This window comes from Trichoplax adhaerens, genomic scaffold, assembly GCF_000150275.1.
Source record: "Trichoplax adhaerens TRIADscaffold_28 genomic scaffold, whole genome shotgun sequence".
Taxonomy (NCBI): domain Eukaryota; kingdom Metazoa; phylum Placozoa; class Uniplacotomia; order Trichoplacea; family Trichoplacidae; genus Trichoplax; species Trichoplax adhaerens.
In genome coordinates, this window is record NW_002060969.1 from 452608 (window position 1) to 474906 (window position 22299).

The following is a 22299-nucleotide window of genomic DNA, read 5'->3' on the forward strand; positions in this document are numbered from 1 at the left end:
GTAGGCCTAGCCTGCCGCATTGAGAAATCCTTCAGTAATATTCTTATAAACAACCATGAAAGTGCCAAAATGGTAATTTGAAAATTTAATAGTAAAAGTGTCATTGGAGTCTTTCTGAATCCTGAATTTGCTATGATATCGTTAATATTCTATCATCTCTTTTTGGCGTGAATAATAAAGAAGAAAGTAGCAAAACAGTACCCAGAATGCAAAGGGAAAGATTATTGTTATCATCAAATCCAATTAATTTCTTAATTTTTTCGTGCTTCGGTATGGACAAAAACCTGACGTGCCGTCAGGTCTAAAAGACGACTGATTTGTACCAAAATCACTAAAAAGTATCTCTAAAGTAGGACATGCTAGAGTTAATTAAGATTTGAATGTAATTGATACCGTGATCCATGATTGATAGTTATCAAACCATTGCGTGATGCATAAATAATTATTATTATTATCACTCGCCAAGCTGAGATGGACGCTAGGTAGTTCCGGCAAAGTGATTATACCCCTTTCTTTGTATTTAAAGTTACCGTTGCTGTAAAAATCGTGTTTAAATAAAATAGAAATAAATAAAGTTAGAATGAAATAGCAACTTTAAGTCTAACATATGGCTACAGATAGCAGAAAATCAATTTTTGATCTATGCATAGACACCTACAGTACTGTACCATTACAATAAGAGTGATGGTTGCTTTAAATAAATAAATAAAATACTCATAAAAGTGCGAATTTCTAGCATCGGACTTTAGCATCCTACCTCCGCAAACTAACCTTGCAGTAAATCTACTCCTGTAACGCTACCGATATCTTTTATATCGATAAATAAGCCATTGGAAATATAGTTGCCAAGTCACCATACTTATCATAGCTGGCTGGAACACTCAAATTTTTATTTTCAATTGCATATTTTCGCTGATCAAACGCTGATCGCTTGGCTATATCTACTGAATTCCACTCAGGACTGATATTAATCTCTGATGAGTCGTAAATAGAAAGGACAGAGCCAGATCTGTTAATTTGGCTTTTATTATGGAAGCTGTTAACTGATCGCTGATCCAAGCAATTGCAATTTCTGTTAAAAGACTTCGGTAACGTGCTAACAACCTCCGCAGGGTTTGCGGACCACCGCAAATTAGATGAGTGATATCCTTGCGTTTTTTGATTGGTGAATGGTCGCCGGCCTGCGCTTGGTGTAAAGCTTTTGCTACGCGTAAGCAATTTAGTTTCTAAATCCATATCATAACAATGGGGTTTCATAATAAGATTTCGATTGAAAAAATGAACGGTAAATTAATTAAAAGATAATTACACAAATGAAGCAACAAGTACTGTACACTGCTATTACTATAAATTAACTGCTGCTCAGACATGTGCGAATAAGTACTGTACTGTACAGTGCTGTAAAATTCTAAACTCTATTAAAACTGGTACACTGTATACTGAAGTACTGTATTTCACTCAGTAAAAAAGTAAATAAGTATATTTATTTATTTAACACGGGGTTCTATGACTTCTATCCTAAACTAACCGTAAGCGATTTTTTGACACATACTGTATATTTTTAATAATTCATTGACTTCAATTTGAATTAACTATCATATTAACAAATAACTCACGAACACAACAAGAGCGCCGTATAGGTATACTAATATAAACATTATTATTTAAAGGTACGGGCACCAAGATTAAATTTCAAAAAATCCTCCCCATCAGCAACCAATTCAGCAAAATTGTAAAGTAAAAAGTATTAGTGCAGATACAGTACGCGAAGTATAACGAGCGTGGGTTCTATCATTGACTTCTAAGAGCTATTCCTTGAAGAAGTCTCTGTTATGTATGATAGACTGGTAATGTCTAGGAATTAGGGCAGATAAAATTGCATAGCTGCCTAGCTGATAAGATAACCGTATAATACGAATACCGTAACTGTATTGACACATTCACTAGTAACTTACTAATACGTATGTAATATACATACAGTATATATCACTTGTGGGGAAGGCAACCCAGAATAAAAAAGTGGACTCCTCGCTTCAGGCTCCTTTGCAGTGTCTAATCCAGTATTGCGTGATTGAGCTAGTAGTGTCCCACTAGAGAACATAACGGTCTCTAGTTCTGTCTAGACTTAATTACTACAGTAGTTGGTACACACGCGAAGCAGAACGAGCGAGTGCTGTAATACTGTGATTGTATGTACTGTGTACTGTACTTAGATCAAGCATGTAGTTACTGGTATTGCATGTACCTGTTTCGTCTCTAATCATTTTTCTCCTGCGCTTGCTGTCAGTTTGAACCCTTTTTTTTGCCTTTTCGCCGTACAATCTTGTGAACTGATTTCGAGTTTTTAAGGATACATTGTAAGCGAGGCGATAATACATTCGTGCTTTTTTTAAGTCCCTATACCTACCAAAATCACTCTCTAAAATTCTCCCTAAACGATAATAGACATTCGCGGAGGGATCTTCAACAAGGGATGCCCTGTAGGATACAAAAGTTTGATCGAGGTACTCTTTACTCTCTTTCAGACTTCCACTATGATCATCATTTGCTTTCATTTTACCGAGATAATAAGTAGCCAGTCGATTAGTCGATGTATCAATCGGCGAGTTATCTTTAGCGAAATGTAACAATAGACTTGCCTTTTTATCAGCAGAAGGTAATAATTTATGCTGAAGTAGTAATTTTGCTATATATGGATAAGCTTCATCATATCCAAGGCTTGCAGCCAAAGCAAAATAATGCATCGCAGCAGTTATATCTTTCTTCGCACCAATCCCTTTGTAGTAGATGAAGGCCAGCAAGAAAGAGGACCACTGATTAGCGAAACTAAATATAAAATCTGATCTAACAACGGATTCTTCTAATAGCTGAATTGCAAGAAGAGGATTTTTTTTTACGCCTCCTAGACCATATAAAAACATCAAGGCAAAGTAGTACGAAGCGAAAGCTGTCGGGAAGTTCCTATAAAGGAACTCTACGTAACCTCGACAACAGTATGAAGAATTCAGATCTTTAAGGTCCTCTGAATAATACAGAGATACCATTATACTTATTGCTACTGGATGTCCATAATCGGCAGCCAATTTTAAGTATTTATTATATTTGCTAATATTCTTAGGGTATCCATATCCCAGATAGTATATCCAGTAAGATATATTCCAATAGGCATCAGCATTTCCTAACTTTGCAGCTTTACGAAAACATTTTATTGCCTTTTTGTAAGACTTTTTTCGTTCTAAGATATTCCAACTACCCTTCAGTATCAATACATAGCCTAATCTATTGTAGTTATATCCTGATTTATCAGTATCTTCTTCAAATTTCAATCTGGAATAAAATTTAAGTTCCATGCTATTAATTATGTCTCGCCAAGATACAGATTTCTTGCAATGCCTATACAATTCTTCGTGAGCACCACAGTAATAAACGCTCTGTGATGCAGAGTTGACGTACATCTCTGCCTTAAAGGCAATCATTCTCTCAATATCTTCGGTACTATCAATAGAATTCTTTTCCCAATCGTATAATTGACAGATTACGAACTGTGCTATGGGATGATTTTTCTTAGCGGCTTTAACATAAAGCCGGAAAGCTTTATCCAAGTCTTTGGGGGTTGACCCTAAACCATAATGATGGATACGGGCTAATTCGAAACAAGTTGAAGAAAGCTCTTCAGCTTGAAAGGAAATCTTGCTAGAAACCCTGTCATATAATTGTTTTACTTCAGTAGCATTTACTAAACTTTTAATCAATTGCTCTACTTTTAAGGGCATTATTGTGGAGTATGTGGTTCAGCTAGTAAAATAGAAAATAATACAGTATGTGGATACAAAATACTGGAAACTTAATCTTATTCAAATTAACTACAGTGTATCTCGAAGTTTCAAATCCACTTATAAAATACGTTTGAGGATTGGACCGATATGATATACATAAGTAGATATTTAAGGGTCTTTTACCTGTTTAAGCAATATGATGTCGTAAATGATTCAACGGGGGGTATAAAACGATTCAACTTTCATACAAAAATAACGTACTGGTTGTTGCTTACGATATTCAATTGTTCATATTGTTTAGATTTATTTTGATAAAAAGGATAATGTTGTCTCTTTCCATCAACTATTGAAGTAAACTATAGGCAATTCTATGGACCTTCCAATCCATAACTACAAGTATCAAGTGTAAATAAAATAAAGCCAAGAATATCATAGAAACACAGGAGCACAATGAATGTATATTAATTAATTATACATGTAATTATGCTAGCTGGATCACCGCATTAGCCGATTTCTCATGACGATGCTATATATATATATATATATATATATATAGCTTACGTATATATATATTAATCCTAAACTGATGAAGCTACTTCATAATGTTTAATTAAATATTAGGTTATATCAATTATGATTCAACACACTAAGTTCTGGAATCGATTATAATTATACAAACGCCCGCAAAATCTTCAATCCATATTACGGTACTGTGTGAACTATTTAGCTATATACTGTAATGTTTTGTCACAAAGACATCGTTCTGGTTTTAGAGATAATGTACTTTATTGAGGCAAATAGAAAGTCATGTATTAGAACATAAGATAGAGCAGTTGCTTCCTTCTCAAGACTTTTACATGACACTTCGGTCATCAGTAGAAGATTAGAAGAATGATAGAATGAATCATACTGTATATCTACAGAACGTTTTATTTATACTCGTACGCACACTTTACTCGTACTGTATCATACGATTGCGTATACAGTACTATACTGTACAGCTGAAATAGTAAAAATTAGAGGTACTGCACAGTATTAATTAATTTTTTTGCCCTTCAGGAGCCACACTGAGCCATAGCCATTCTGTAATTTTTAGGGAACTAAATTGCACTGTTCTGTTCTATCATAGACTACTAGAAATTACAATTAGTGATTCTAGTAGTCCATGGTAGTGACCGTAGTGTACTGAGCCATTCAAAAAAAAATCAGCACCTGAACAGTGAACAGTTCTAGCATAATACAACTAGCTTTATTTAATCGGATAAATCGCTATGAAGATTATAAATGTTACGAAAACACAGTACAGTACATAGTACTTTTCAGGATACATAGCCACAGCCACTTTATAAGAAGCCGATATTATTTTATTTAAAAATTTAAAAGTTAATCTTACATTCTTTCAAGAGCTCTTGCCATGCATTATGTTGCATACTAGCAAATAGCAATACTAGTACGTAATAATACTGTACTGTACAGTATACAGTATAACATGACAATATGTTATACTGTACATACAGTATTGTGTACTGTATGTACTGTATAATGCAGTATAATTATCCTATAATTATCCTATATTGTATTACACAGCGACACGCACTGGTAATTCGTCATCAATTCAGAATACGCGTATTCACCTACTGCACATCACAACTACTAGTAAACATAATAGTGGTAATATTATTCACTCTCACAGGCTGCAGTTCAACACGCTCTTTATTCCTATTCAGTTACTCTCACGTCTGTGTATTTGCTCAACGTACTTACGATACAAGGCGAGTCCTATTTGTATCATCAAAAACTCTTAGCTAGTATGCCTTGACATACACATTACGTCACGGTCTTCTAAGCATTACCTAATTGATAATTCTACTGTATGTTTACAATATTACAGTCCAGTTACACCTTTCAAGAATGTTAGAACAATTCATTATTAAAAAGTTGACTTCTTTATCGGAATAATCAACTGAAGCCACTGACTGAAGCAGCTTCAAATAATACTGCGAGACCATAATTTACTAATTGCAACATTTCCTCTACAGATAAAAGGGTACGTGTGGGTCCTCCTGGCACCGCAGCAACGTCCAATAATACTGTAGAGTAAAACGTATTGTCCACAAGGATGCATTCAATTTTAATCAACTGTAAACCCCATAACTTACTTATTAGCTGTAATATATCATCAAACATTTATTTATCATTTTATCACTCGGCAAGTTTAATTACCAAAAAGTGCTTACCCACCATCTGAGTTATTATCTACGTGATTGTGAATCAAGGGTAAAATCGACTATCCCGCAATCCCAGGGAATAGGATTAAAATACGACGGTTTTGGCTTAGCTGAAGAGTCATAATAACTAGTTAAAGTTCCATTGATATATCCGTACGCTATATAATTTGAAGGCGAACTTGGTTTCGCTCTTGCTAGCCACATTCTGTATGCTTCTTGACTTTCACGTCTGCGACGTTCAAAATTTTTTAGAACTTCCGTTCTCTCTTCATTAAATTTCTTCTGTTTCTGCCTTTCTTGCATTCGCTTCTTATTTATCCATTCTTCGTATATCGCAGCAGCCTTCTTTCCGAGTTCCTCTTTCCTTATTAAATTTTCTTCTTTGGTCTTAATAGCTTTTCTGGCGTGAAAACTAGCTGCTTGCTCCTCCTTTTGCTTTAGAGATTTTAGCCATTTTCTGTAACTATTTTTTGCCTTCAAACTCTGTCTTTCCTTTTCAATAGCAGTAGAGTCTTGCTTTTGTTTCTCAGCTTCCACATTAAACTTCTTTTCTTTTAGTCTCTCCTTATTTTTGTATGCTTTCTTTATTACCCATTCTTGCCAACTTAACCCATTTCTTGCATATTCATTCTCTGTAGTAAGGCCTTTCTTAATGTTATCGGTAAATCTATTCTGCAGCATATCGAACTGGATCAAATAAAAATTTGTTATAGCTTGCAAAGTCCGGACGTCAAGTTGACATCTTAACGAATTATGTACTGTACATGAATACCTTTTGATCTTTATCTTAATCTACAATACTGTATCTAAAATTACTATCAAATTTAACTAACGTCATAAGGTAACAATCACTAGCTCAAGAACCTGATCTAAAGCGGCTTTCACATCAGATCACACCAGAAAACAGCGTAAGTACTGTAGTATCATGGACTGCTAGAAATGTACAACTATAGGCGTACAGTACATTGTACAGTACAATGTGTACAATTGTACTGTACGTTCGTATTCTTACCTCGTAAATAAGAGTACTGTACTGTACTGTACAGTGTACACCAGTACACTTTCCAGTGGAGAAGTATACAGTATACTGTATGTCACTGTACAGTATATGAGATACAGTATACAGTATACTGTACTGTACTTCTCTGCTGTACAGTACAGTACAGAACAGTAAATAGTTTTGTATCGGGTATCATACTGTACTGTACTGTAGATGCAAGATGCAATGTGCGTAATACTGTACTGTACACTGTACTGTACAGTACTGTACAGTATAATGCGATGTACAGTACTGTACTGTAGTGTGCTATACTGTACTGTGCTATACTGTATGTACTGTACTGTACTGTACTGTACATTACGGTAGTATTTAAGATATTTAAGATCGCTTTTGTGAGTTTGCGTTAATAACATATTGCCTGAATTTAGTATGTTATAAACATGTTTAAAACTTACTATTGTTACAGATTACATTAATAATGTTGAGAGATTGTAATAAATATAATTTCATTATTCATGGTACCAATGCAAGACAAGTCAGAATCTGAATTACCCGTTTTGTGCTGTTAGTGCGCTCCCATTAATCAGAATCTGAATACCTCCTTTTAGTGCGTTTCGTGCGAGAACTTCATGATTCTACAAATCTGTTGTTTTACGCTTGTTAGTTCTACGTCTTAATTGTAAACTGTGCTATATATGTGCGTATTAATTAATCCACCGTTCTACAAATTCACAAATTATACTGCTTTGTATGTGAAAGGCGCACGTGTATAAATCGCCGTTTTTAATCAATAAAGACAGAGTAGGAGTACGCGGTTAATTATACAATAACTTCAACTATTTGTACTGTTTTCTATCTCCCTCACTAATTTAGAGCAATACGAACCTTCAGTATTAACTCTAGATAGTCTTACATCACTGTAAAGTATACCAATGTAGTAGTACGTATGTTGACTAAGAACCTAAGATGAAGAAGCGCTTAGCAAGCTCTGTCCCTATACAGTCTCCTCGATCATTAATAGAACCTCATAACGTATTTCTCCCTATTATTACCGACTAAAGCAGTATAAACTTCAAAATACCACCCTGTATACTAGAGACTAGATTATTACTTCTACTACGTACAGTATATACAACTCGTGTTAAATAAATCCTTTAATTTGATTTAAACAATGAGTTAAATTCGATGAAGCATTCACCGACATACTGTAGTTGTTAATTCGTCACAGATACAGAATCGATAAGCGATAATATAATAATTATTAATAGTTTAGCTTGAAATTTAGACGATTCCTACAAATAATTGCTAAAGCAACGGTCTAAGGAAACTTTAAAATCTGGAAGGCAATAATAATGAATCAGATATTTATATTCATCGGGCTACTCTTGCATACATATCTGTATATTATAAACGAGATCCATAAATAAATTTTCATCACTTGATCAACTTCATAGTAGATAAAGCATACTATATCACAGCTATTCATTTCTTTACAATGCACTGAACAGACAACAATTTACATTACTGCCTGGAATGTATTATAACTTAAAAAGTGCGACAGGCGGAAAAGCTCGATAAAAGAAATGCAAGCGCATCGATATGTAGTATCTACAACTTAACTGTATATATCATTGATAAGATAATCAACCTTAGAATAGTTACGTTTTTGGGCAAATTCGAGCCATCTTCTGGCTATGAGCCCGGTGATAATTAACAAAAAGAGCATTCCAAAAAATATAACAGCAATTAACGATCCACTAGAGGTAGAGTCATATTTCTTTATGATTATCTTTGTCTTATTGGTGCTAAATTCTGAGGAAATAGTTCTCGATGCATCTTCTATTATTTGTTTACCACTGGTAGGAGTTACCGAAGATTCCAAATCCGATGCTGTAGTAAGCTTTAAATGATTGTGAACTGTTTTCAGGATCACGTAAGTAAAAGTGGTCAGTTATACGAGAATTTGATTATATACAGTTAATTAATTAAATGCCGTAGATTTATGAAAAATTTGATAACTAAAGTATTACTTAAATCATCGGTTAAATCCCATAAAAGCATGTAACTCCGATATACGTAACTATAATTATAGTAATGAACAGCACATTGAAGTTATATCCTTTTCATTCTGCATGCGCTTGTCCATAATTCAGTATATCGATGTGGTGTCAATACTTTTTAATCTTTAAAATGAACTCAAACTAGCAGGTTATAATACTAACTACGTATTAGTGTGAATTACTAGAAATTCCTGTATTTGCGAGCGAAAAGAATTGGAAGATAATAAGGTAATAGTTCTATTAATTAATCATTTATATATGGTTTAAGCCTATCAGGCATTCTTTAGCGACTTACAGTGGACATACGTATCTATAGATTGTTATATATCGTGTAATCAAATCAAAATCTTAACAGTTGATCATAAGTACATTCAAAATGATAAACGTGTCATTTAATTTTGAAATTTATTCTGCAAATATTTCCTGATGATATCTAAATACTCTAGAATGTACTCGTAGATATTCATGTCAATACATTTCGTACTCTTAAGCAGCTATTTATTAAAATATTTTAATCATTTTCAATCTTTTGTCAGATAGAGTGTATTCGTTAACAGTAATCGAATGGACTATTATGCGTACAGTAATCACTAATTACGCGAATTATCTTATTTTGGATTGCCGATCCATCTTAACAATGAGGAGCATAGATGGTGCAACGCGCACTTAAGATAGTAGTATACATACATACATACATACAGTACTGTAATTATTTATTTATAATAATTATAATCAATACATATGGCAAATTTTAGCCGGCGTTAGCAACAGTTATTCGTTCATGTTCTATGAATATAGTAATGGTGTACTGTCAAATGTTTTATTTAATCATAATTGTACGCATATTTTATTATCGTTTATTAAGGACGATGAAAACACAGTAATGCCACCAAGTACAGCAACGTAATTAAACAATAAATTTCAAAAGTTGTCTTATAGTTATCCTGATAACCTACCGTTAACAGAGTCATTCGAAAGCAATGGTACATTTGGTACTGGTCCAGTGGTGCATACTGTATGATCCACTTGTCTTTGGAAAATGCATTTAGATATCACTGGGCAATGGTATAGTTTGCAGTTATGAGTTCCATCTTCCCTTATCGTCCTATGAAAGGTAACTACATTACAATTTTTTTTATTACAACATCGAGCATAGCAGGAGTTTTCGTGAATAAACGATAGGCTCTCAATAATTGCGACTCCTTGGTGCTGCAGCGACAAATCATGGTTAATGACGACATCTTTGGTTTCATTTATAAAACATCTGTTTTCATAAAGTAAGAGACGGTGTTTACTAAGAGTAGATAAAAAGTTCATCATTATCACCACCATGATAAAACAGGGTTTCATGGCACTCGGCATCCTTTTACCATTAGAAATCCCTGCCTTGAAAGTACTATTATTAAGAGTTTACACTTGATTATATTATAATTATCAGACGAATCTAACAGTGTGAGCAAAGATAAAAACGCTATGCCCATACGTACAGTACAGAATGGACAGATAGTTCATTCACTAATATTTCAGACCACTGTGCTCGTAATTGATCGGGTAGTTGTTTGTCACAACTTATTTACAGTATTAGATAGTAAGTAAACCCACAACTGATCAGGATACTATCCATGGTACGGTATCACGGTATCACCGGTAACGTTTTAAATTACTGTACTTTTTCGATCTTGTTTAAGTCAACCGCTTTATACTGTATAGTATATACTGTATGTCATATACTGTATATGTACAGTATATGCTCTGTACTCATGTACGGTACAGTACACTACAGTACAGTACTGTAGATCGTTTGGCTTTGTACAATGCACACTGTACACTGTACAGTACAGTAAAGTACAGTACTGCACCAGGGACTTCTAAAGACCAGACCATGAAGACCTCTAGTACAGTACAGTACTGTACAGTGTACAGTGTACAGTACAGCGAGGGATCGACTATGGTAAATGAAAATACGCAAAACTCTATAAAGTCATGGAGTACTGTACTCAGTGTACTGTACTACTCAACTAGATACAGACAGGCGTACTTGGCTGCGGTATACAGTATATGTTACTTTATACAGTATATATACAGTATACTGTCATACACAGTACATTAGTAGGTTTAGGGCTAGGGTTGTACAGTATACAGTACAGTATTATACAGTACTCAGGTTTCGGACTGCTTATGTTCTTACTGTACAGTACAGTACAGTATACTGTACGCGTATCTTTTACTTCACACTAGTGTATGTACTGTACATACAGTACAGTAAAGTACACTGTAAAGTACTGTACACTGTACAGTACATTATCACTATCTCGTACTAGAAATTTTCAAGTTGTGAAGAAGGATTTCTACAAATTCGTGAATGCTGTATGCAATGAACTGACTATATATTAAAGAACGATTCTAATTCTAACTGCACTAACAAGACAGAAGCGAAGTCAACATGGAGAAAGCAATCGTATCGAACAGCAATCAATCCCTAGATCACGAGTTAGTTGGTACGAAACCGCGTTCTTTAACATTTAGTGCGCCGGAATGCCTTAGGTAATATATTCCAGCACTGTTGTGATTGTGAATAACTTGCGATTTTAATTGTTCACTAAGTTTATTCAATACTTTAAAATAACATACAGCTAGTACTTTAATGCGTATTAATAATTGGTTATGACTAATATTGAAATACTAGTATAATTACAATGTTTCGATGATAACCATATTGCAAATTTTAACGTAGACCTAAAGCACTAGAAACACTCAATGGTCACAACGTAAGTTCAGCAGCTAGTAACAGATCACCATCTCCATCTTTCGTCGAAGTAAAGGCCCTTGCACAAGCAAAATTGAAGGATGAACTTAAACGATACCAAGAAGTTAGACTGATTTAGCAGCTTACACTCACTCTGTTGTAGTTGTCACAGTTTCAAATTTACTACAGCGGTACTTCAAAATAACAACTATATAATATAAAATAATAAAGTACTTTACTCGATTTAACTCTTAATAGGCCTATTGCCGTATTCTGCTAAGGACTTTTCTAGAAGTCCCTAATTCTACCTGCTAACTTCAATATACCAATGACAATTAACAATACCATGATTCTTTAATTAAAGGAATTAAAACTCAAAGATGAAGAAGTAACAAAATTGAGCAAAGTTAAAGATCAAATTAATGAAGAAGTTGAAGAACTAACGGCCAGCCTTTTTGAAGTATGACAGTATAAAATACTCTACATTACCACATAGATCATAAAACATATACAGCAGTTAAAATTTTTACAAACAACGGAATTGCCTCTACAATAAGGAAGCTAATTCTATGGTACTCGAAGCGAATATCAAGCAAGCAACGGCTGAGAAAAAGTTAGTTGAAGCTCAGAATAAGGTTGGTGTATTCTTTTACTGTTTTATTTGCTGATTTTAGAAAAGGATTTGTTCATTTCGCTGTACTGGAAGTCTGGAACTCTCTTGATTTTAAGCTTCCGCTATAACTTACTGTTCCATATACACGAACAGATCATCTCATAACATTGCACTGATTCTATGTCAGATTGAGGCGCTCGAAACAGAAATTGTAGCACTTAAACAGGTCTTAGAGTCGACTGAAAATCATTCCCAGGGACATTCCGATAAGCACAGACGAAATCTAACCAATCCTTTTCGTCAGGTAGCATTCCTAACCACATTGTTTTGAAGAATTATTGCCCGCGTATAGCCAATCAGATCCAATGCATGTCATAATTTTCTTATGCCTCTTAGTTTTCAAATAAATTCAGTTCTAAAAACAAGCGAAATCAAGAAATACCTAGCATTTTTGAAAATGAAATTCCGGAGGTCTGAATTTAGTCTTATTAGCTTTAAGATTTAGGTGTTATCCATCAAATACAAAATAAATGTAATTTGATGTACCCGTCCCATAGGACGCATTAAGGTTAATCTCTGTACTGATTACCAAGTGCTATTCTTATTCATCTACCAAACACATTACATTTAGGTCGATTCTGTTTATTACGGTGAATTTCTCCAATGGTTGGATAACCCTGATTTGGACTACGCTAAACCTTTTCTGGCACGAATTTATGGTGAAGATATTTTAACGTGCCTTGAATTATCCAACAAAAACGTAATCTTCAAATCTTAGATTAGCATTAATACTTAAACTAAGGATTTTGATTAACTTTACAATTGATATTTCTGTAAACTAAAACTTTGCAGCTAACCCAGATTGTCCAAAGGGCAATAGAACGAAGTACGTTTCACATGGAAGCTTTAATCGATCCTATCATTAGGTATCACATAGTATTTTGCGAAAATGCAATTACTTATAGAGATATGTTCGTAATTTGTAAATGTAATACTAAATTTTAACATTGTCTTATTAGAGAAGATGCCTTAAATGGTATAAAACAAAAGTGCAAATATCGCATAAAATGTACAGACGATTCGGAAGATTGGCTTTATATTGGTCAAAATACCAGAAATAGGGTAAATTAGTTAAAAATGTAGCACAGTCTCATTTGAACAAATAGCTTAAGGTTCATACAACAGTAAAGTTTATTTTCATACGTTACGTGGACAGTTGTTAAGAATAATCGCAGTAATGGACAGAAAATATCTATTTAGTTATAATGATGACTACATACTCTATTTTTGGTAACTTGCCTACCGAAATCCTATCTCGTATTCTACTGTATACTATACAGTGCATATATCCGAGATACTACAGCAGTCTACTAGAATGTGTCCTTGCAAAATACTGTATGACTCGAAATTCTTTGTTAACATCCCACAAGTTTTACAAAGTACAAACCATTATGTACTACGCCCCTTGACACTTTATCAATTTTTTGTCTGAACATATGAATGATATGAGTGATAGGACAAAATCTCTTAATTAAATTACCGGATGCATCGACTGATTATTAACTCCTTAGTATACCTCTGCACTTTGCCTGCTGCCGTTTTGCCACTAGAACCAAATTTCATGTACTCTTATCACAAAACTCACTAGATGAGTTAATGAATGTCCACTTAGAATAACGTCAGCATGATGTAGGAAATTGAGATACTAATGTTAACCATTCGAAAGTGCCACCACAGATGTAATATCAGTCCCTAGTGTTCGTTAACTATTCAGATATGCTAGTGGATGCTTTTCAAATCACTTCTGCGTTGAGGATTCAGTATGCGAGATGGCCACCTCTGGTAGCATATTCTCAACATTTATCATTGTATGGTAGATAATTCAGCCCACTAACCATGTGTTAATTAAGCTTTACATATTAACTTTTCCTTTTGAAGAACCTAAACTTTATGTAGTTTCTAGTATTCAGCACTCGAAACTTTTCCATAGCATTAAGTCCATCTGCTAACGTCTTTACTATTTAGCTATCAAGTGTATGCGATTTCCATGATTATATAAAATATATCCGAAATGGACTGGTTAAAAGCAATGGTATGGATCTGGCTGAGATTGCTTCGATTCCTGTATTTAATTATAGGATATTAAACTTTTGCCGTAATTATGTATTTCATAGTGAATGAAATGTATCGCAAAATTATGTTTCTAAGAAAATCTATGGCTATTGCAAAGCTCGGATTTCTAGCCTTGCCAACAGACTATAACGCTATACCATAAGTCACTAAACTACACATGAAGCTACATGCGACAAAGAATATTAAATTTTAATTTTTGGAGCAAGAACATATTTTCATTTTTCCAGTAAATATAAAAATATTTACGGATATACTTTGTCGACTTCCGTCGGTTAATTAGCGATTATAAAGACTCTTCTTGTAGTCTACGACTTTATGTATATCTCCAGGTATGCTTTGTTTTGAAGATCCTACGTCTGTTTGGTGCAGAAATAAACGAACTGTCAGTCAATCACGATTAGTACCCAATGCCTATCTATGATAGCAAAAAATAGTACAGAAGCCTGATGTTTTAATTTAGTAATCAAATTGATCATTAAAACACTTGAAAATTTTATGATTTATTTTTAATATAAATATCAAATTACTACTTCGTCGTACTGTAAGAGCTCATGCAAACGCAAAGGAATTTGTTCTCCTGAAATAATATTCAGTTAGCTATGCCTTACAGTAATTGATGTAAATTTTTTGATCCAAAATGGATATTCTATATTTTTGTTGCTTGTTAATGTTTTATTCCTCAAAAGAAAACCTTCATTCATGACGTGGAAAAGGTAATGAAATATTTGATATACTTACTAAAGATTGCACCTATATGCTACAACAGTACGACCACATGCAACTGGTACCTTGTTCGGCATAGCTAACGCAACTATGTTTCCGATTAGAAATATTTACATTGTTATGTGCTCTAAGAAATACTGAAACATATTGTATCGGTATATATATATTTTTAACAAAATATTTTAAAGTTTCAGTAATTCTATATAGGTACATAGCATACAGTAAACTATAAAAGTACTTTGTATTATAAACCTGAAATCTTTATTACTTCAGTGATGATTACGAATTTGCTGATACAATTCTTCTTCTTCTTCTAAATATTCAGATGTACGGTACACGTGTATTATTCTTTAATTAATAAAGTAGTACGTATACCTGGAAAAATTCTCATTTAACAGTGTATAATCTCTGTTAGGAAATCGAAATATCTAATAAATTGAAAATTGTAACTTCTTAATATGATACATATGAGTGTATATGAAGAGATTCCTTTCTATCAGTAATTGTATTTATTCGTAGGCAATAACAGGAAGTAATCATTAATTTATGGCATACAGGCCATTTCCCAACGTGCGTCTATGGCATTCTGTAAAATATACGTACATTCAAATAATTTATTTCATTAATAGATGTCTTTCTATCAGTTTAATCTGTAGTTATAACATAAGGTACGATACTATGGTCTTCTACCATTTTAGATATAACCATTATTGATAATACACATTTACAATAATTATTAACGTGAGAATGATTAGACAATATTAATTAATGCTGTGAGCGACAATGCCCGTATAATTCTCACGAAATCAGGTTACCGTAGTGTAAAGTAATGTAGAGCAATAAAAAAGCGATGGTAAATATTTTTCTTTCTTATTGAAATCTCAGTGAGTCTTGAGAATAAATTTTATAAATTTAGCATAGATGATTGATGGCTAACTTCCTTTCAAAATAAAATATAACCCTCTTTGTTCAAAATTGTACTTAAGGTAATTTATGCGAGTCACTTGTACCACAAAGGGTTCAGCAGATACAACAAATCTATTATAGTAACTACATGTACACGTACGCAGTAATATTTTCATATCGTACAGTAAAATACTACCTAAATGTTGTAGTACGAATCTTGATTCTGTAATGCATACATAGAACAGCAATACATTACATGCTGCTGTACCAAGCCTATATCTAGCAGGCAATCTGCTTACAAATATTTGATGATTTGTGGCATAATACCAGATAGCTCCTTTCTATCTAACAGCATAATACGAGTATAGCGTATTGTAAACTTACAATCAGGATGTCATCTGTAGAATGATTCGACACGTAAGGGTAAAATCCCAATTTTATTTCAATTACTATTGTAGGGAAATCCCTGCGATGCAATCTTAAATAAAATACAGTACATCCCACGACTAATCACAATTAAGGATTACGTACTTCTTACAAATTTAAAATTACAATACAACGCGTCGTTTATTCAAAATAAGATCCACTAAATACCCGAAATTATTTTTATTCCGTCCAGTCCAAATTCTACACAAACCCTACTAATTGAATTATTTATTAATGAATCTTTATTAGTAGTATAAATTATTACATTGCTGCTTCTATTAATGACTAGATATAACAATGTTTGAAGGCGATGATTGCATATTTACAGATAATGTTTACATTTGCGAGAAAGATAACCAGACTTTTCCAACATCTCGATTTAACATTTGCTTGATTCACACAACGCTACACTATAAAATACCGGTACTGTAGCTGCAATCAAGTATTCAATAAAAACATACAGCAATATATTCTCTCCAAGAATTTCAAAGGTGAGCAAGTAATAACAGTTTATCTTAATCTATACCTATTCTCAATTTAATTATTTCTAAATTTTCGGCTTCAAATCATTTGTAAAAATGAAGAAAATATTCGCTATTAACAAGATAGTATAACTCTTACGTGCAGTATATAGTATTACTAAATGCTGTTCTATGCAACTTAATACTGAACCAAGTCATAAAGAAAATAAGATATTTAGAAATTAGAGTCAAACTTTATCTTTAGAATTGACAACCTACCTTATCGACAAACTGATTAGCTCATGCAGCAAGGTATTATTTGGTAATGGAATTAACAAAGGATGTCAATCTTCGTATTATATAAAGAACAAAATTCTCTAAATTATAATTTATTATCTAAGGAGGACAATTTTTGAATTTATTTATGCCACTAAGTCAATGATTCTAGAATCCAATAAGTTTCGTTTCCCCTATTTGTACATTAAAAAAACGAATTTTAAGAAAATTGACTAAATTTCGTACCTACAGCAAAGAAAGCAAAATGAAAGCAAGCATTGCCGTCGTACTGCTTTTTGCCATAATGGCAACACTTAAAGTTCAGGTAAATCTCGATATTACCTTTATTTTTAACTTACCCCGCGCATTACTATAAATTCGCACATGTTTAATAGGTTATATTTTTTAATACAGACACTTATAGTCACCTCTATTATTATTAGAACCATTCACTATAATTCTCAGAAATGCTAATACTCATAAAATTAACAGTTAAATATTAGTACCATTATTAAAACTTAGATCTAAATTGTAGGCCGATCGTAATAAGGATATTTCTGAAGAAGTTAACAATCTTGACGCGACTCAGCTGCAAAAAATTCTTAAGGTAGAACTAACTTAACTATCAATTAATAATTATACTATGTAGTCTCTTACAGTCTGAAACAGTGTAAATCATATGATATTGTTATTACAGCAGTCATCATAGAATAAATTTTGTCTGTGGGCTTATGTGTGATGTAGCATGTATATTATGGATCACATAACACTATAACTTGCAGTAACTAGATCAAAATCTGTAAGTGTATGTTGTATCCATAGCTATTTTAAAAGAATAACTAGAACGAGCATTTGCTAGTTTTACTACAAAAATAAAATAAACGTCTCATGCAGTAAATTTATTATTTTCTGCTGCGAGATTCATCCAACCATAGTTATCTACTGATATCACATCTTGATAAATTCTATTAGAGAGTTTTCTGCTATGCATATAATTGACCCCTAAAAATAGTTCCAGTAGACTATCTTGAAAGAACGTATAGGGTTGCACTAAATTAATTACTTGCTTTAGATCAATACTCCATTACGAATTGTGTATGTTTCTTAATGAAATATAGACGCGAAAGTATTAATAGGCCGACGCCTTCAATAAGCCGAATACCTAATCCCTAAATGATACTGTCATTAATACAATTACGACGATTAATTATGCGAAAAATGAGCTAGTAAATATTGAATATAGTTTCTACCGTTATTCTGTATTTAAAGTTTTCTTGATAAAAAAAATAGGACGTCAGACTTGCTATTTATTTACTATTTCCAAGTTAAGGCTTTTCGAGCATATAAAAAACTGTACAAAAATTCTTATCGCATAGGCAACATATAAAGTAACACGGTTATCTAGCAAGTATCTACACTAATTAATTACTAATTTACTTATTAACTGCTTTATAGAGTCTCATTGACAAAATAGAAGAAGTTGAGGTAAGTCAACTTCCCATGCTCTTTTTATAGTCATATTCTATTCATGTCATTCACAATATTCCCATTAAGAGATGCACTAACGCAAACTTCTGTCTAGTGTTGTGTTAGATGTACTATTTTCATGTATTTTAGGCGTCAGTATGCTTTTGGAAAAAGTTTATTTAAAATATTACTGCAAAGAAGTAATATACAGTAGAATAAGTTAAATACTTTGAATAAAAGGTTAAATGTCTAGATTTCGCTCAAAGTACTGTACAATAAAAGATGCGATCCATTTCACATAAAATTCATTATCAAATTCATTTTCTTTTACAATTTCACCGCACGAAATAACCTTAGAATAATGCCAACATAAGATAAATATCTGACATACGCATATTTTAGATACAGTATTCACATGGTATACATTTGCAATAGTATCTTTTAACTCCGTTACTAACGCGTAATGTTGTACATTTATATCACGTTTATTAGTATTGGAATTGAATGAAGGTTATAAGTAGGACTCTTATTAATCACTATAATATATGTAAATGCGTAATGTATTATATATGAAATACAATTACAATGACATTTCCTAAGCATATACTGAACGATTATATGCGTACTCAATTGTTACGGTGCTTAATTGATACATGTTATGCTCCATGTTTATCAGCAATAGGATTAATCAAAGGTTATACAGTTCGACAGTTTTAAAATAAAGAAATAGTCAAGACCTTCCTCCTTGATTTCTAATAGAGTTTAATATATAGATTTCATACGTATTGCAAATAAATTCTAATGGCCGATGTGTGTTATAAATATAATTCTTACTTAAATTATTAAAACTATTACGTACCCTAGTTTGTTGCTATGAATAATTACGGAAGACTTTCGTCATAAACGAGAGCATTTGCCTTTTTTTTTTTAAGAATGATGATGAAAGATCAGGTGAACTATTAGCACGCGTAAGTATCCATATATCAGCGATTGTATCATATTTTAATAATCTTTACATTGATATTTCATATTTATAAAATTACTTGGATCATATATTTTCGTAAGTTATTTAAGATTACTCTGGTTAATTTCTTTAAAACTGAGTTAACAGGAGCCAACACAAGAACCAACCTTTTGGCTGGTAAATTTAGAACTGAATTTAAGTATCATTTAAAATATAATCAAATGATTACGTATTTAAACCATGATGCAGATCTTGAAAGCCTTAAAATGTTTACCAAAGCTTATGTACAAAGTTAAAATTAAAGTTGGTCATACTGGTTTATAGTAATACCCTATGAGATGCTGTAATAATTACATTTATGCTTAATACGAAATAATAGTCCGCTAATTGTGTATACCTAAACACTACTCCAATTTAAATTTAGTTATGCTAATAATAGCGACAAAAATATGACAGAAGCTAATCACTGTAGCTGTGTACCGTAAAGCATCTTAATACAACAAGCTATGATATGTGATGCTAATAGAGAAATAGAGATGATACCTTAGATAATTCTTTAACTTAAAACTTTAACGAAAAAAATTGTTAGCTCTGCAAAGTAATTAAAGGCTATTATTCTTTCATAAGTATATGAAATAATTTGACTATACTGCACGACTGCGTGATAAATTAAAATGAACAATGCCGATACACGTTACAATTTTGAACAAAATACAGCTGAGCTAAATTATCTGAGTTCGTTAGTTATGGTATTAACGTAATATTCACTTTTTGACATTTTACATATGACGGTATGATGGACAGAAAATGGATAAAGGCAGATCACAAAGATCTAAGGTAGATATTGTAGTAGAATTTGCAATAGACAGTATATTTACAATGCTATAATTTAGATACATACAAGAATATAAAATGTAATTGACAAAATTCTTTTTCTTTAAATTGTCCTTTAATTTAATTCTGGGCTTTCGCCAATGCTTCCATCAATATTAGACTAAATCAAGATCGTGTAAGGTTAGAGATTGACTGTACTTCAATAAGGTTAATAATAACGTCAATACAGTACTAAGTTAGATTAAATAATTGCCTAACTACCTCGGTGGTATAGCTGGATAATTGGCTACGCAGACATATAATCATTATCTATACTATGCGACAAATACATTTGATGTGCTAGAGCATAATTATAGTTATTGAAATATGGCTGGAGAATTTGGGCATTTTATATTACATTTCCAACTTTTTTTAGATTTCTGAATGTTAAGGTTAAGCTCTTATATGTAATACTGTGCCGCATTTCTTACTTGAAATTCATACAGTATCTGCGCTAGAGATAATTTAATAAATGCTTAATGAGCACTGCTTATTTTTTCACATGAAATAATTGAATATTACCATATATCTGATGGGATACAATACATATCATTGAGTTTTATTTCCGTAATAATTACATAATGTTTAGTATGAACATTAAAAAAGTAATTATTTATTCTCTTGATATCATTTGTATCAGTTTATCACTTTATTATGACTGATAGTGTTCCGCTCGCTCGACATATTGCAATCCTTAACAATGTTTCCATGCAGTGAGGCGATGAGTGAAAATGTGTTTTTGATATCGTAACTTAGTTATCTCTAAATTTGAATAACTATATTTGCTGACACAACTCTTTAGTCATAGACATGCAAGACCTTCTTGGGTATTAATGATGTAATATTAGTAATATTAATATAAAATCAATTACATTTACTACTGGCTTTGTTTTAAGTATTCTCAGATTTCTAAATAAGCAACTGCCAGAAAAGTTTATAACGATAGTTCACATTTTTAAAATAATAGATATCGGTAGTTAATTTCATGCACCTTGCTCTTGATTGAGATTACCATCTTTCCGAATATTTGTAGTAGTTTACGGTATTAGTAAGAATAGTTTATAATTTTCAATATGCTTTTAATTAAGAAAAATATCAGTACAGGAAATTTTGGTTTACGTATTCATATATTGAATATAGTTTCACAGTAAATTTTATCTTTGTAATTGAATTTCGATTATCGAAGCACAGTGAGTATGAGCATTATCATTCGGTACGCTATTTAAAAATATTTTATGCTACTTTTGCTGAATTTGTTTACTAAAACCTTAGTCTCAGAATTTTCATTAATTTATTGGCCAGTTTCGTTAGTTATCAAGGTCTTAAATAATCAATCGCACTTTATGCTTAACTAATACTAGGACTTAACTTTGCTCATCAAGTGCATATTGATCTCATTGGATCGTAGACAGACTAACATTGATTAGTTTTAACTTGATATAATTCTTCGTCACTTTAACAAATAATACAGCTTAATTTTAAATAAGTAGTAATTAGAGGATGCAATATAAATTATGTAATACTGTACTGTATTATAGTGAGATCCTCAAATGATTAGTTTCGGTAATCAATTAGCTACGTCATGCACAATGTTAAAACTTATACTGGAAATACTACTAATATTATTTTATTAGAGAGAGAATAACA

General features: G+C 32.4%; 3 protein-coding genes across 3 annotated transcripts; 1 reads left to right on the top strand and 2 right to left on the bottom strand.

Moving 5' to 3' along the window:
- Positions 1–941: 941 nt before the first annotated feature.
- Positions 942–3773, bottom strand: TRIADDRAFT_61821 (uncharacterized protein; the record flags this gene model as incomplete). The annotated part of the gene is made up of 3 exons (XM_002117763.1): positions 942–1226; positions 1529–1551; positions 2246–3773. 3 exons carry the CDS (start codon positions 3771–3773, stop codon positions 942–944), a joined length of 1836 nt encoding a protein of 611 aa, XP_002117799.1.
- Positions 3774–6028: 2255 nt separating this feature from the next.
- Positions 6029–6685, bottom strand: TRIADDRAFT_61822 (uncharacterized protein; the record flags this gene model as incomplete). The annotated part of the gene is made up of 1 exon (XM_002117764.1): positions 6029–6685. One exon carries the CDS (start codon positions 6683–6685, stop codon positions 6029–6031), a length of 657 nt encoding a protein of 218 aa, XP_002117800.1.
- A 4822-nt stretch (positions 6686–11507) lies between these two features.
- TRIADDRAFT_61823 (uncharacterized protein) lies at positions 11508–14698 on the top strand (the record flags this gene model as incomplete). Its single annotated transcript, XM_002117718.1, has 11 exons — positions 11508–11608; positions 11799–11934; positions 12175–12270; positions 12368–12445; positions 12611–12727; positions 12820–12894; positions 13055–13183; positions 13276–13349; positions 13443–13545; positions 14449–14515; positions 14598–14698. 11 exons carry the CDS (start codon positions 11508–11510, stop codon positions 14696–14698), a joined length of 1077 nt encoding a protein of 358 aa, XP_002117754.1.
- Between the last annotated feature and the right edge of the window lie 7601 nt (positions 14699–22299).